At 38.5% G+C, this 17,434-nt stretch overlaps 1 protein-coding gene and 1 long non-coding RNA gene across 6 annotated transcripts in view; one reads left to right on the forward strand and one right to left on the reverse strand.

Moving 5' to 3' along the window:
- The window catches only part of LOC122664206, a 30,354-nt gene that overhangs the window by 2,754 nt on the left and 10,166 nt on the right, over positions 1-17,434 (forward strand). The gene's annotated exons all lie outside the window — the stretch shown is intronic.
- On the reverse strand, positions 616-16,348 carry LOC122664202 (oxysterol-binding protein-related protein 2A-like). Of its 5 annotated transcripts, none has more exons than XM_043859922.1 (11): positions 15,790-16,347; positions 9,467-9,826; positions 8,268-8,364; positions 6,520-6,956; positions 5,371-5,526; positions 3,891-4,058; positions 3,651-3,791; positions 2,856-3,086; positions 2,626-2,739; positions 1,083-1,281; positions 616-657 (listed from the first exon to the last, which is right to left on the reverse strand). In XM_043859922.1, the coding sequence occupies exons 1-10, from the start codon at positions 16,183-16,185 to the stop codon at positions 1,108-1,110; spliced, it is 2,274 nt and encodes a 757-aa protein (XP_043715857.1). In that variant the 5' UTR covers positions 16,186-16,347; the 3' UTR covers positions 616-657; positions 1,083-1,107. The 5 variants fall into 5 exon arrangements, 3 of the variants coding, with proteins under 3 accessions (XP_043715857.1, XP_043715856.1, XP_043715858.1); XM_043859921.1 differs by having other exon boundaries at positions 647-680; positions 15,790-16,348; XR_006333310.1 differs by lacking the exon at positions 616-657 and having other exon boundaries at positions 1,247-1,281; positions 2,626-2,758; positions 15,790-16,348.

The raw sequence follows: 17,434 nt of genomic DNA on the forward strand, positions 1-17,434 counted from the left end.
TACGTAGGTAGGCCCCTACTTATCCCCCTATGGGGGTCTTTGCACCAAAAAATAATTCCTTCGATTTGAAAAGTATAAGAAATTTACATTTTTTTTTTTTGGTAAAATATAATAAATATACATTAAAAAAACATTAAGAGTTAAGTAGATAACACAATCATGATTAAAAAACTTCCCATCGGAAAGTGATATCACTATCTTTCACTTTACTTGCAACCAAAATCTTATGTAAATACGTATTATTATTTATGAAATGTGAGTACATGTACATGCACATGCACATGGGCCGACAGTTTACCACTTCTCCCACCCCCCACCCAAAAAAAACAAAACAAAATTTACCGTTTAATTTCCATCAAGAACAGTCCAAGGGGAGCCTTGATCTCCATGGTTTCAGAGAAACAACCAGCTATCATATTCTTTATTCAAAAAAAATAAAAAATTCTCATATACTTTTAACCAACAAATGGCATAACTGATCATACAAGCTAAACAAACCCCTACAGTTAAATAATGAACACACGAGAAAACAGAAGTTGGAGGCATTGACCTAATCTTTACTCGGCTAAAATTGAAAAAAAATAATAATAATAAATAATATATTTATTCCAGTCGGAGTCTCCAACTTTCAATCATCGATCGGTTCCCTATCAAACTCTGCTATCATTATAAACATCCACCTGCAAAAAAGTTCGTAAAACTAAATTGTTATAGTGATAAATTCTGAATAAAAAAATCAGGACCAAGTTTCCCTCCACTCACGATGAATGGGGGGGTTGGAGAAGGCAGGAATGAGTATCGGAGGGTATTTTGGAAGATGCTAAAACCCTAAGAGGGGTTTGCGAACCCTAACGGTGGGTGAACTGTCCTCAATGGGTGGAGGAAAACTGTCCAAATATTGTCATGGTAATGAATGTTTCTCAGTGCATGAGGTGACTAGAGGTGGAATCTCATCATCTCACTAACAAGGGTTTGTAACCCTTTGTGCTGTGATATTCTCTCTTTAACTCATAGCCATCTACAAAAATAAGAGAAACAACAAAAAAGAAAATTCCAAGCAGCAATAGCAGCAAACAACACACCTGTGTCCCAATCAATCCAGATACTTCACAATGTGTTAACAGCCGTCTCTTCAGTAAATTCACCAAATATTTGTGGGCATCCATCCCATTTGCTCTGCTCCCTTGCTTCCCAATATCCACCAACGTAGCGGAAAGGCCCGTCCATACCATCCTTCTGAAACCATCTTGGCTTCCAGCCATTTTCTTGTATCTTCCTTGACTGTAAGAATGATAAACCGGTGAATATACTGAGGCCCTTCTACCACTAACTTAAATTTCATAAAGAAAAACAAAATGCTCCATGCACTGAAACATGAATATTAAAACAGGGGGAAAAGAATATCATGATGAAACCCCTTCACTCTATTGAAAAAAAAAAACATATTCTTATCAAGGTAACATGATTTGTGTACTCTGGTCAGTTCTAGTTCCTCTATTTCCAACTACTGCTGAAGATGAGAAAGTTGCATCGAAAGGAATTCCAATTAAGGTAATACACATTCAAAACTAAAAGTACTAAACATCAAAGTTTGTATAGTCATAGTGAAGTGCACGTGGGTGGGAAGAAGAGAGAAAATAGAAAGAGATAAAATACGGGCAGAGAGAAAGGAGATAAAATAGGACAATGGATATAATAGCTTTACAAAGAAAGTTTGGTGTCTTTGGCTTGAATCTCACCTCCTACTCATTAGAGCATTGTTTAGGACTTCAATTCTTATCTTCAATCAAGATTATCTCCTAGTAAATAGAAATACAAGTGGTTACAAACTTACAACTTCTAAGTAATAACTCCTATAACTCCTTCCCTAACATACACTACTTCCCACATAACATGTAACTCCCCCATAACTAAAATATATCCACACAATAACTACTGAGAATATAACCATAACATAGCTAATGAACAATCTACACCCACTCTGCATCGTCCCTCATGGAGAAAAAGGAAAAAGAAAATGTAAAAGGCAACAGAACATCTAGAGGAACAATAGTATGAATTGCCACTAAAGAGCATAATCACTCTCCACCCATCTCGTAGAACACCCATGAATACCTTTGCATCTGTAGTGGAAAAGCAATTCACGGGAAACTGAACATCCCATAAACAACTTCATTTAGACAACTGAAAAATAGCAAAATCCCACAATAGCTTGGAAAAAGTTTCATTTGTGATCAGTCAACTAGGCTTGATATTGAGGTAAACTCACATCTCCTGAAAAAGGTTTACTATGAAATTTCACTATATGTACCCAAGAAACAAGGGCAATAATTACATATCCAGTGCATCCAAACACTGGTATGTCATTATAAAAACACATCAAATAGAGAAACAATAGAATGAACTTTATTGTCCAGTAAATATGTTCAAGGACATGAACCATTCGATCCATTTGATGTGTGAACTGTGTAACTCTGCAACAAGTATAGGAAAATGGCTAGGCTATCTTTGATCCAACTACTCAACTCCCAGCATATACTTCCAATTAAACGAAAAAATTAAAAATTAAAAAGAGTTGTGCAAGTTTCAATAAAATGAAATAACAAAAGATTGTTCCACACATACCATCCTTTGTCTCTTCTCTAAACGCAGCTTCTCTGCATTTGCCTTCTCGTATTCCCCATTCTCTAGATACCTCTGGTCTGGTCTAAGTCTCGAATCCGTGGGTGGAAGCTTCTCCTTAATCCGTGATCAAACACTTTGGATCAGACAGAGCTAGAACATACAATTAGAGATGAATAAGAAAAAAAAATGAACTTGAAAGCAAGAAAACGGACTCAATACATCATCTCTACCTTCAGCCCTGGTGTAAGCTCATTTAGTGTAATTGCAAATGATGTTAAGTTGTACCGAGTGAGATTAGGGGGAGACTTGTTCCTTCTCCATAATAAAGAGGCATCTGGTGGTGGAGTACAACCCTTAGCCATGGTAGCACAATCTCCATTGACATAATACATGCTCTCATCCCACTTTCCAAATAACGAGGCAACCTTTCTTCCCATCACATCTTCAACCGTTCCTTGCACCTGCTTTGCACATTTAGGCAAGTTACTAATTCAACATAATAGAAATTTAAACAAGGAAATGTAAGATCGATTGGGAGATGATCTCAATGGTGGTGCATCATGCGATTTAATACTTTCTCATCGACATCCACGTGAAAAATGAGAAGCAGGGTGTTCTGGTCCTCTGGACCATTCCATTGGCCAAAAGCAAGGGGAAATATCAGAAAAGTTTATTAGTCAACACAGATGATTACTGTTTGAGCTTGTCCAACTCAAGAGTTGGTATGACAATTGAATAGCTCAGAACACTGGCATGTACATGGAGAGGATAGCAGGTGGGTAACAAAAAAACAGGGCGTACCCAATGCACAAGGCTCCCGCAACTGCGGGGTCTGGGGAGGGTCATAATGTACACAGCCTTACCCCCACTTCGCGGAGAGGCTGTTTCCTGACTCGAACTCACGACCCCTAGGTCGCAATGGAGCAACCTTACCATTGCGCCAAGGTCCCTCCTCTGGATGAGGTACACACTGCTCATCAAGAGGGGAAAAAAATGTCAAACATAAAACTGATCAAATTACTTACCTGGTGAGGGTTACGGTCAAGTATGGACTGTTCCCTGAACTTGAGTTTACAAGAATATTGGCGGTTACCACGTATATGCAGTGTCCCATGGTGATCACAGTATACTTTACCAAGAATAAGATTGTAAATATTTGTGGTAACCTGTCAGGATCAGATGCTTAGAATACCAATAGATTTTCAAACACACACATAAATACTATAGTCTGATTGAAGAAAAAGGCATAATGCAGCGATGCATACCTTGCTCCATTGGAAGACCTCACCATCATCAAACTCAAGAGTCAGAACGCCCACAGGATCAAGCTGAATTGAACGCCCCCAGAACTTAGTCCTTAGATTGCTATCCCCCCAAAATTTCCACCCTTTACCTTCACAGTGGCAGGCAATGAGTGTGGGGTGGTGGCTAACCTATCCAGAAATGATGGATAAACTTAAGAAAACAAACATCTGGACAGTTATTAACCTACAGATATGAAATAATTTAGCAATGAAAGTTACCAAAATCAGAAGGCAACAAAAATATCAGCAAAAACTGCACATCCAGTTATATGATACTACAAAAAAAGTACAACTTATAAGTGTGGAACATGCAACTTGTGTGTTTAAATTCAAGTTCAAGACTCCTATCTGGTGGCAGTGCAACTTAAAAGTGTGGAACATGCAACTTGGTTGTACACTGCAGGTCCAAGATGTACAGAGGTAGTGGCAGTACAGACATATCCATTAATTTAATATGTTAAGCACAGGTTCAGAAGTCATTATGTTGACAGACTAAGTTCCAATTGTCCAAATTAAGAACAAACAATTCACTAAGATGGTCGTGAAATTATAAGCTGGTAAGATTTTTAATCTGAATAAAATAGTATGCATTCAAAACATCATATCGGAAGATAAAATAAAGCCCACCCAAAGGTATTTCACTTGGGATATCAAATCACGCAATCATGGTATCCCCATGGTGGAAAAACAAATTAAGCTACTAAAATATTCTATGGTTAAATTGTAAGATTTAGCAGTCATTAATAAAAAATGACACTACAAACTCTGACTTCCAGATCCAACCCCTTAGAGTTGACTCTCTACACCTCCAACCATTAACCAAGAATGATTTACATTCTTATTCCCATGACACACTAAGCATATCCAAGGTTCAAAAAGTCTTCATAAAGTTGTGGCAGGCCACCATCAAGGGCAAGTTGGCAATGGGTTGTCTGCCACAAGAAACTATAAATGAATGGCGTCCAGCATTTGCATGCCTATAACTTGCAATTTTCCTTGATAAAGGTACGGACAATATTCCAATGTTTGAAAGTCATCCTTAGATGAAGTGCAGTGCAGTAATGCAGCTCTTACCCATTTTTTGTTTATTTATTTACTTTTGGGGTGTGGAAGGGGAGGGGAAGGCATGTAACATCAATTCTGGAGCATCAGCATCAACCATGATTCAAAAATTTCTCTCTAATAGTATCAGATCAAGTTTTTTGATTCTCTTTATTAAATAAAATCTCACTGGAAGAAATATAGGGATCAGAGTTCCATTAAAACAACAATAATATCCTAGCCAAACTAGACCATTGACACCATGCATTCACATGACAATAATGCTGCAATCAGAAGAAGCATGTCCGTATCTCATGCAACAACTCAGCATACATTCCTCGGTGGACCCATCTACGAATTCTTTTTGTCTGTGCTGCTTATAAGGTTATTGGTTACTGACCTTCTCAGAAAAGAAGCGGATTGCTTTATCAGGATACTCAGCTTCAAAAGTTTCCCCCAACAAAGGATTGAAAGGTTTGCAGTGCCGACCTTCAGATGAAGCATATCCAGACACCGCAAAGGCAGAAACATTCAAAACCCTGAGTAGACTATTTCCCTAGCAACACAGTAGAGCCTCATTTGAGAGAAGTAATGATAGATGTCAAAACATCACAATGCAATAGGTAAATTATATTTTGAAATATCTGAAAATGAATAAAATCCTATGTTTCTAACTACGCAAATCAAAATGTTTATTAAAATGAAAGCAGCACTTGTTATAAACTTATAAATAATTTCGCTTCATAGACTGAACAAGACTAATTCCTGGTATCCTGGCAGAGCTAAAGCCCATAAATTGGAACAGAAATGAAAGACAAACTTATGCATCGAAGATAGAAGTTTGAAGAATAGAAATCCAAGTTAAATGACCTACCATATCAAGAACTACATTGACATTGTAATCTCCAACACTTGAATTTCTAAAATAGAAATTATAAAAAGGGTGGAAGTGTTAAATTACCCAGCGCTGAATTATTACACACGGGAAAGATTTCTTCACCAGTACAATCAAAGAGAATAAGGAAATCACTGGTCATTTACTCCAATTTCTACATTTACAAATGAATCAAATCTCCAAAGAGAAATTACATAATTTGAATAAAAAAAAAACACGAAGTCAGAAATTACATTCAATGAAGAAGAGAGGTTGTAAAAGAAGAATATAGAGTAGTCTAACAAAGAAAAAACTCAGTTAGATTTGGTTTTGGCGTATCACGTATTCCTGAGAAGAATATATGAAATAAGTTGGACCCATAAGTAACCTTAACCAAATTGAAATGGGAGGGACAGGGTATATTAAGGGATTTAATTTTACAGGTGGTAATCGATCAGCTTGGGTTTTGGTCCAGGGTTGGGAGTGAGTTGGTTGGGAAAGCTTATATCTTAGTATAAATCTTAACATGTATGGAACAAAGTCAATGGTTTACATCAGGTTTAGACAAGCAGTAGCATTGAATTCTCTTTAAATAACATATTTGATACAGAACTCCGATGGAAACATAAAAGCAAGAAGTTACATACTACCTTCTGGACTGTGTATGATGCCTACCTTTTTTCCATAATCATATGCTCGATCTAGAAGATAAGAGTACTCCAAGTCCTCACAGCACTTCTGTAAGGATGATATTGGCTCATTGAAGTAAACAGGAAGACACACTCGAGTAAGGTCCTTTCCAACATTGTCTTTTATCATTGACCAAAGGCTGACGCCCTTCTCTTGCTCAACAGGGTCAGGAAGTTTCTTTCGCCTTTCAATGTGAGGATAACTGCAGTTACTAAATTCTGCCTCCACATGCATCCTATCCACAGCATCAGAGTGAGTCAAACACTTATCCACAACATTCATCACTCCCGTTGTAGATTGATAATTAAATGCAGAATTGCTGAAGGAATCCTTTGTGTCAAAGAAGAGAGTCTCATCTACATCTGACAGTTCCTCAAGCTCTTGCTTTTCAATATCATCTGATGATTCAGTTGTACTCCACTCTGAATGCCCAAAAAAGATAGCAGCAAGCAAAAAAGAACACAATTTTAAATTATTTTTTACTCCACAAAATTTATTCCAGGAATGTCAGCAATGAGCTACAGTTGGAAGCAAACATAGTCAACTTTCACTGAAAGAGTTCAAGTGCGATTGGAATAACAAAAAAAGAAATCAATTTGATCATCCCAACCAGAAGGACCTTCGCCAATGGAAATATAGAACAAATAAGCCACTAGCCAGAGATGGCATTTGTTTAATTCCTTATTTTTCCTAACCTCATAATGCGTTACTCAATTTCACAGTGACCCAGCAATACACTAGTATACATTTATACCCTGTACTCCACTCTTGTAGATTCTTTTCAAAAGGAAAGGGGAAAAAAAATGCAAACTGGAATTAAAAGGAGAGAGTAGCCAACATTTAGACGTTAAGAACAGAGTTGGAGTTTTAGTCTAACCACCATCACCATTACTATCAAGTGCTCAAACTGAGTTCTATCACATGGATAAGGTACTAAGGTTTGAAATCTAGAACTGAATGAACACTTGGCACATGGTTTTCTGTTTGCATTCTCATTTTGAAATCTAGAACTGAATGAACACTTAGCACATGGTTTTCTGTTTACATTCTCATCGAAAGTTTTGACAGGAGAACCATTGAAGCTTTGGTTCATTGAAAAGATAATACACCCCATGCTTCAACAAACACGGAAATACAAAATAAAGAAGAATAAGTGGCAACATTCAGAGTTTTTAGACAAATCCTGGATCAGGTTGGACGATTAGTTGATGTCTATGAATTTGCAAATACCAGTCAAGAACAGAGCAGAGTCAGGCAAGCATTCCTGTCCACGTCCAAATCAATAGGACCAATTAATGCCATAAAAACCAGTTTTTTGAGTTTAATGAATGCTGAAAATACCATTGTGATTGAGGTATTTACTGCTAAAAACAACCTTTTAAAGATTTTAACTCCAAATCTATTAGTAGTCAAAACTTGCAGCTCATACCAACTCAGCTAATGTTTAACTTATAGGCCAACTTAATATATTTGTTATACCAAAATCTCCCTACTTGGATGAACTGCGTATGGAACTATGGATTTATGCATATAAACCCGGACCAACCCACTTTTGATTTGGACAAGACTAAATTGTCTAGTCAGGGATTTTAGACAAGATTCTCGTCCAAACCTGATTAAATCTGGTTTTTGTTTTAATTGGGTAAAATAGTTCTGCAACTTATAAGGTTCTTAAAAATCAAAAAAGAAAAAAAAGGGAATTATAGGATGAATAATTACATCAAATAGCATACCATTATATTTTCCATGTCCAGGGCTTGGATATTCATTCTTTGCCAGCTGGTACTGGCTTTCATGTAATCCAGGGGCTTCAACTTCAATATTTGCAGCCTGCACATGCAAGATAAAACCTCATCCACATTAAATGAAGGAATTCTAAAACAAATACAGAACAAAATTTGAAAAACAAAAATCTAAGGTACAACTGCTAAGCAAAAAAGAACTCCACTAAAAAATTAGTAGATGCAAATGCATCACAATTAATGATCAATAAACTCATTAGGAAACCATAACACAGGCCAAGCTAACACCATTGCACTTATTTCATAACATTTGAGTCAAAGGTATCTTCCCAGCTGAACGAGTTTAACTCTAGCGTGTAAAATGCTCCTCTATATTCCACAATAAAAATATGGTACACCAATATTGCAATTTTAAGCACCCAATATTTAACCAATTGTCGTGTGGAAATTGATCCACAGTGAATGAGGAACCCAATTTTAAAACAAATACAGAGACAGAAACAAATAAAGAAAAAACAACGATAAATTACTACGAGGAACTCCACCTAGAGGTGAATTCAACCAACAGAGAAAGCAGCCCTAGCCCTTTTTGAAGCCGACCTACTTACCCTTTTGTTCTGAGTAGGTTTTTCCATGTAATCTACCATTCTTTCTGCAGCAATCACCACAGAAGCCAAATCCGGTACATTTTGCCGATGAAGTTTTTGTCAAGCTCAAGGCTATTTTTATATATTTCTTTTATCTTCCGGGTGAGTCTTTCATTGATTAACTAACCTCCTCTCCCTTCCGGTGTAAGAGTAAGGGGCATAGATTCCAATGGCTGTTTTGCCACTCACTCTTACTACTGGATCAAAATGAGGACTCAAAATAGCCAGAAATTGCATTTTGATGACAGGCTAAATGTCACAAACTTAGTGATAACTACACAAACTATATTTCAATTGCATTATGCATAGTGATAAAGTTGAAGAAAAAAACTTCACCTTCACATGTAATTAGTAATGCATATTAAGTAAAACATTTCTAAAATAGAAGGCAAACTCGTAAATTTGATAAAGATAAATCTAACAAAAATGTCTTTAGATAAATATGTCATCACTGCCATTAATCAACCTTAAAGCACAATAAAATAGGAAGGCACCACTTAATTTCACTACCAAGCTACATTTATAATTATAAGTAACAAGTACCTCCAACTGCCTTAAGGTGTCGAGCAGGTTTGATCGTTCTTCACAAAGAAGTTTAAATTGCCCTTGTAACTCTGAAATCTCTGACCGCATGATCTGCTCACAGTCCTGGATAAGAATTTCATTGATTCCCCCTTCAAGCAATCGATTCCTAAGCTTTTCGGTGGATACAGATAAATTGGTTGAGATATGGCAGAGCTTATCATTCAATGGCTTCAGGGAAAACAGGTTTCGTGTCGAGACCAAAGCATTAATCCAAGCCACACGATCTTTTTTTGAGTTGGTTCTCAGATGTAGTGTCTTTGTAGCAGTGAATATGTAGAAACGTCGAACATCAGACCTACTTTCACGAAATGATGAGATCTGAAGATGAAAGAGAAAAATAATTTTTGCTCCAATTAGTTTTAAAGACTATACAAGCAAATGAAATTAAATAATTTCCCATAAAACATCCATACAAAATAATATAAGTTTACAAGTCCAGAAAATAATTTTAGTACCAGTAGATCTAACTAAAAAGTATTCCAGAGGATATATGGAAAATGCAATCCATAAGTAGTTCAGGTTCAGGTTGATATATGTAATAACTTTAAATATTAATATAAAATATCATTAGCAAAAACTCAACACCACATGAATAAAAACACTTTGCATGGTGTCAATGTTTATATGTGGTAGATCATTATGTGGCTTGCATACAGGGTTTCAAGAATCGAGATCGGTTGAGCCAATTTGGAATCGGACGAGGCCAATCCTGATTCCGGCTCGTCCGATCCTCATACAGAAACTAGGGTTAGGTGACTAAAACATCGATTCCAGGGCCAATCCAGATCAATACAGGCCGATTCAGATCCGATCCATATTGGAATTGGCCGAGAACGGTCCGGATCCCGATTCCATGTTTTAAACCCTGCTTGCATACATATAAAATCATAGTTTCACATTCAATAGGGGTACCAGATGCTAGGTAGTTGCCTAAATAAAATGTGTGACCAGTGAACTAGTTGGGAGGTTTTCAAGTGCTCATAAAAAGAAACAACAACAATAATAATAATTGTTAGCAATGCTATAGTGTGCCACAATAGGGGGAGTGTCCCTATCGTGGCTTTGTGTCTTTGTTTGATAGTTTTCCTAGTTAGATTAGGACTTCTCTTTGTTTTCTTATTTCTTAGCTGGGGGTATCTTGTGTTGTTTTGTCACTAGGATTCCTACTTGTTCTCAAAGTCTGGATTCCAAGTTGCTATATGAGTTGTAAGTTTTTTTACTTATTATAAATACAATCGGTAGGGGGAGATGCAAGGATATTGAGTCTGCTGGTATTCTTAGCAGTCTCACCTCTCCCTTCTTCAATCTTCTTCTCTTCTCTTTCTTGGTTGCTGGTGTTTAAAGTCAGGTACTGTCACATGGTATCAGAGGAAGAATACCAGTAACCAAGCTTCTCTCCATTGCCGTTTTGATAGTTTGTTCTACAAGTTTTCTTGGTTCCTGGTTGCAGAACCTCTGCTGTCTAATTACTGCATTGTGCCCTGGTTATTGATCATATGGAATTAAACTAGGGCATCCTTGATTGATATTGCTGATTATGAAGATTATTACTTCCAAACATCAATATCCAAGAGTTTGATGCCTGTGATTTCTACATCTGAGGTTATTATTCCAGATTTCTGAGTTCAGCATTTAATATATATCCAGCCGACCGATGTGGGTGATCTTTTGAAGTTTGATTGCTCCCATACTGAAATACACTTGATCCAGGTTTGAAGGAATATTGATGGTATGATTTTCTTCAATCAAAGTTCTCCAATTATCTCCTGCGATACTCTATTTTTTAGGAGATTTTTCAGAAGTGTGCTTCCCTAATTACTTCTGATTCACTCAGATACTTATCCCAATCTTTTGGGACTATTTTTCCTATTTCTAGAGGGACCTTCGATCCAATTCTCACGTGCATCTCATATTATTTACACCCTGCTACTTAATCTCTCTCAAAACCTGGATCATTAGGTCTCAATTTGAAGAAATTGCTGCTGCGGGCTGATTTGATCTCTCAGATCAGTTCTACTACTGCTATATTGAGTTTTACTGCTGCTGGTTACTATTTTACATGCTGCCTTTGATACCTATACTGCCAATTTGCATGATGGCTGATCCCAAGGCTCCAGTTGACAATATTCATATTCAAATTACCAGTATCAAGCTTAATGGTGTCTCTAACTACTTGTTATGGGCCCAAGCTGTTCAAGTCTACATCCATGCGAAAGGTAAGATGAAATATCTCACCTCTGATCCTCCACCTGCTGATTCCAAAGATCCCACAGCCATTGCCACCTATGAAGAATGGATGCGTGAAAATTCCATACTCAAGATTTGGTCATGAAATAGTATGTACTCCGCCATTGCAGCCAATGTTATGTTTCATTCTACTACAAAGGGAGTTTGGGATGATCTGAAAGAAACTTTCTCTCAAGACAAGAATATATCCCGAACTTATGATCTTTATGAGAAGATGTTTAACTACAAGCAAGGGGATAAGTCTCTCATTGAATATTTCACCAACTATAAGGGCATTATTGAGGAATTCCAGATCTATCAATCACTTACCACTGATCTAGAACAATTAAAGCTTCAATGAGCTAAGTTCCATGTTGCAAAGTTTCTAGTTGGGGTTCATCAGGACTATCAAACAGTCAAAAAAGTCAGCTCCTTACCACCAAAAGGTTCCTTCAGTGAATGAAATTTTCTCTTGTCTTCAAAGTTGGTAACTGCACCCAAAGTTGATCTTTCCCCCACTCCTGGGAAAGGTCAGCCTTCACCGCCAACAGAGGATGAGGTAACTACTATCCTGGTAGAGGTCGTGGTCGTGGTCGTGGTACTAGTGGGCAGCAATCTGACAATTCTTCTCGCTATTGTACATTTGTACCTTCTGCAACAAACCAAAAGATATTGTTGACACATGTCAGGCCAAACATGTGATCACCAATGACACCAGATCGGCTCCTGGGGCAATTACCACTACACCTGAAACGGCTCCAACTACTTGAGTCATCAGCTTCTACTTCCATTTCCACTTTAGAACATACAGGTAACTTAGTCTTCTTTACTATCACTCCTTGGATTATTGATTCTAGAGCATCTACCCACATGACAGGTAAGTCTTACGTCATTATCTTCCATTCCTCATTCTGCTCCTGTCATTCTTGTTGATGGTTCCTCTCCTCATATTGCTGGTCATGGCATGATTTCACCTATTGCATCTATGACCCTATCATATAGCGGTGAGGGATTTGTAGATAAAAACCAATATAGAAGACTTGTTGGGAAACTTATTTACCTTACTGTGACACGACCAAATACCTCCTTTGTTGTTGGTATTATTAGTCAATTTATGCAATCTCCTCTGAAGGCTCACTAGGAGGCAGCGTGTCGTATTCTGCGATATTTGAAGGGAGCTCCGAGTAAAGGGTTCGCTTATCGTCCCCATCAAAGTGTTGATCTGGTTGGATTATCTGATGCTAACTGGCTTGGATCAGCTGGTGATAGGCGATCTACCACAGGGTATTGCACATTTGTTGGTGGCAATTTAGTTACCTGGAGAAGTAAAAAGCAGACAACTATGGCAAGATCAAGTGCTGGGGCTGAATATCGAGCTATGGCTCATACTACAGCCGAGTTGATGTGGTTGAAGTCATTGCTTCAAGAGTTGGGTTTTCCTATTACGTCATCGATGAAGATGTTTTGTGATAACTAGGCAATTATCCATATTGCTAGTAATCCGGTGTTCCACGAAAGAACTAAGCACATTAAAGTTGACTGTCACTTTGTACAGAATGCCATCATGAACAAGCTGATTGTAACTTTGTTCGTTTCTTCCGCAAATCAATTGGGTGATGCGTTCACCAAACCTCTATTTGGTCCTGCTTCCCGGCAAGTTTGTTCCAAGTTGGCCATGGGTGACTTGTATGCTCCAACTTGAGGGGAAGTGTTAGCAATGCTATAGTGTGCCACGATAGCGGGAGTGTCCCTATCGGCCTATCGTGGCTTTGTATCTTTGTTTGACAGTTTTCCTAGTTAGATTAGGACTTCTCTTTGTTTTCTTATTTCTTAGCTGGGGGTATCTTGTGTTGTTTTGTCACTAAGATTCCTACTTGTTCTCTAAGTCTGAATTCCTAGTTGTTAACTGGATTGTAAGCTTTTTTTTTACTTATTATAAATACAATCGGTAGGGGGAGCTGCAAGGATATCAAGCCTGCTGGTATTCTTAGCAGTCTCACCTCTCCCTTCTTCAATCTTCATCTCTTCTCTTGTGTGGTTGCTGGTGCTTAAAGTCAGGTACTGATTTGGAATCGGATGAGGCCGATCCTGATTCCGGCTCGTCTGATCCTTGTACAGAAACTAGGGTTAGGGGACTAAAACATCGATTCCAAGGCCAAATCCAGACCAATACAAGCCGATTCTGATCCAATCCATATCGGAATTGGCCGAGATCTATCCGGATCCTGATTCCATATTTTTTAACCCTACTTGCATACATATAAAATGATAGTTTCACATCCAATAGGGGGACCAGATGCTAGGTTGTTGCCTAAATAAAATGTGTGACCACTGACCAGTGAATTTTATTTTTTTGGGGGGTGTAAAGACCAGTGAACTAGTTGGCAGGTTTTGAAGTGCTCAAAAGAGTTAAGAATTTCAATGGCCTTCCTAATTATTCAGTAATCTTGATTTTCTGACTTATCAAAAAAAATCCTAATTTACTACACCATCACCGCTGGCGATACAAAAGCCAGTGTACAGACTTGTGTAAAAGAATTTGAAATCAAATAATAGGGCACAATCTAATACAGCAATTATATAAAATAATCTTCTACCCCAAACCGCACCGCACCCCCCAAAAAAAAAAATCAACTGTCTGGACACAATATACATTAAAACCAATGTTTATAAGAAATATAAATTAAAAATTAACAGAAAGTGCCTAACAGAATCCAGAATGAAAAACGATAGACCATATGCTTGAATTCAATCCACCCAACTTCAGGTCAATCGCAAACAACCACCATCAAGCCACACAGTCCCCTTCAAACTCGAACTGAAACTAAAAGAGCGAGCGAGCGAACGTCCGTAGAATATGCTCACGCTTAGGGGGGGATCCGGACTCGTTTAGCATTCGCTCATAACAATTGTTGCAAAAAAAGAAGACATAGAAGGAATAGACCAAACGGAAGAAACACTCCACCACCGTCTAGGAGAAAATCATAATAGGAAAGTGAAACGCCAGAGATCCTTCTAATTTATATTGTAAAGCCTTTGCTTGCATACTCCAAATTCTAAGATATGAAAACGCACTAAAACTGCTTTCCTCTACCTTTCATTTGTTATACTAGCTCCATCTAGTGGACTAAATCGACACTGTTGGTAGATCCCCAAGTCCCCGACTGACCTCTTGACCGTCAAATCAGTAAGAATATAAACAAGTACAGAGAATGCCGACATGAAACGAATTAGCGAGGTTCCAACCCACATAGATCAACTCAAAGCATGATTATAGCTTTCCTTCTCTCTTCTCTTTCACAGATAAAGAAAACAAAAGCATACAGAAAACCTCACCGTTCCGAACCCTCAATAGACAGCGGGAAGGAGGGCGTTTCGGTGAGAAAGAAAGGGACTACATTAAGCGTGACGCAATGCCATGGAATGGGACCATGGATGAGTGACGATGATCCCGTGCATGACCTACTGCTTAAAACCCTAGACTTATCTGATAGCCCTTCGTGCCTAGAGCCCACCTGGTGATGTGACAACTTACAGATTAACACACGGTGAAACTGCAAATGAAGGGCTAGAAATGTAAATTGGGAAAAAATAGACTGAAAACATGGAAAATAGAGAACGTCAAGACTCACAGCCTCGCAGGGCAGAGAAACAGTTTGCTCGGTCGTACACGCAAAATACAGCCTTGGACTTCTACAGCATTTCATTCGCAGAAGAATACGAGGAACGGCGAAAAAACCGATGGTTCACAGACTTAACGCTCAGATATCCAAGCTTTACTGGCGAAAATAGGAGGAAACTAACTCACAGGTCACTGAAAAAGGAAGGAATTGGTAAGGCACTTACAACTTTCTCGTTTTTTCAGATGGATGCATTGAAACTTTTCTAAATTAGCAGCAAAAAGAGGAGTTCGGCTCAGGTTCAGAAAAGAAGAAACAAAAAAACAGCTCAGATATCCGATTGGATGCATTGGTGCACAGGAGATATCATATTGTGGTTGTCTCTCTCTCTCTCTCCCCCCCCCCCTCCCCCCTCTCATATACACGCACACGTACCTTGAGATGAACGACACCAACAGGTTTCTCTTGCTTTCGTCTCCCTTTGCTGTCGAGACGTGAAAGACGGTCAGTAGAAGCATCTCCGATCACTCGAACTTCATCGCCCGTCGACAGTAGATTGAGATTCTCCGACGGCTGGATCTTCGAGTATGAAAGAACACCATTTCTCAACAAGAACCATCGGGATCTCCATCCCTTGCTGTAATTGGTCCATTTGTAAAGAACTCCGGCGACATTAACGTCGGATTCCGTTTCCCTCCCTGCATTGCAGTCAGATCCGACAGAAACTGAAGAAAGACCTCTTCTAATGGATGAAACCTTCGGCGATCGATCTCTGATCCCAGGGCTCTCCAGCGAGATACAACACAGAGGGTGCATTTCCTTTACTCGCATTTCCGATCACCGACTGAATTCAACAATCATATCTCCATTTGATCTTCACTGCAACGAAAGAGAAAGGAAAGAAAAGAAAACTCAAAAGTTCGGGAACTTTTTCTGTTCAGTAAAGACGAAGAAGTGCTCAGAAGAAACCTCAGAGTTCTGAAACTAAGCAGAACTCCAGTGAGCGAGTATGTGGGCGCGCGCGCGGGAGAGAGCGCGAGAGACAGAGTGAGGGAGATTTGATGATTTTGAAGAATTAATAAATAGAGTTTCGGAGTTTAATTTATAATAATATATAACAACGATCTTTAATTTCATGGTCCCATTCAACTACCGCAGAAACTTAAGTTTCCCTAAAAAAAAAGAAGAGATATTAGTGAATATCTCGGAAATATCTCGTTCGGGAACATCGCGAGACTGTCCGGGCCAGAATTAGTAATCGATATCGGCAATCCGATACATAACCGGATTGGTCATAGGGGTGAAACAAGGCTGGGTTGGATCGGGTTTTTAAAAACCCTAACCCAATCCTGAGTCCTCTTAGCTCAATCCAAGCCCAACCTAGCCCTAGGTTGGGCTGAGATATATCAGCCGAGGCCCAACCTTGCTAGGCTCAGCAGTCAGCACAGCCCAGCCTGACCCTGAAACTCTAATTGCGTCAGGTTGGGCAAAGTTGGCCCTGATTGATACAAATTTTTGCTAGGGTCTTGTTGGTCTTGATTGATTAGTCTCATGTGATTGGGTATTGGTTTGTTTCATACTCAATTGACTATTAGACATTTCTTTCGATTAAAAAGCTTAATCCAATCTAAAAATTTTAAATACTTTTGTTCAATGGATAATTATTAGACTTTTCTTTTTTAGATACACAAATAGATAATTAGATACTAAACAAAAATTACAAAATGTAATTAATAAATTGTAAAGCATAACCTAATCTGCCCTCTGGGTTGAAAAATTTAGTCCAGGCCTATTCGGGCTTATGGTGGATTCAGGTCGATAGGGCCAAACTTACACCCCTAATTGTTCAGGTTTACCCCAATATTCTCCCTCAATTTTATTTTATTTTTTTTATTTTTTACATTTTAATCCTTGTATGTCCTGATCCATCAATATGGGATCGGTTAGGAATCGATATCGGCCTACATCGATACCGATTCCTCAAACCAAGGTCCAACAAGATATTAATTCTGGAAAATGGATTGTGTATGGGGGAGTGCAGCCTGGCAACGCCTGCACCTAGACACACGGGGTGAAATGA

The sequence above is a fragment of the Telopea speciosissima genome, chromosome 6 (assembly GCF_018873765.1).
Source record: "Telopea speciosissima isolate NSW1024214 ecotype Mountain lineage chromosome 6, Tspe_v1, whole genome shotgun sequence".
Classification (NCBI taxonomy): Eukaryota; Viridiplantae; Streptophyta; class Magnoliopsida; order Proteales; family Proteaceae; genus Telopea; species Telopea speciosissima.

What these genes read in the sequence shown, in the direction of transcription:
- LOC122664202 (XM_043859922.1), bottom strand. Translation starts at nt 16,185, where the DNA reads ATGCGAGTAAAGGAAATGCACCCTCTGTGTTGTATCTCGCTGGAGAGC. An exon ending in AGGTCTTCCAATGGAGCAAG is followed by an intron (nt 3,792 to 3,890) that starts GTATGCATCGCT and finishes TGATCCTGACAG; the next exon opens with GTTACCACAAATATTTACAA. An exon ending in TAGAGAAGAGACAAAGGATG is followed by an intron (nt 1,282 to 2,625) that starts GTATGTGTGGAA and finishes TCATTCTTACAG; the next exon opens with TCAAGGAAGATACAAGAAAA.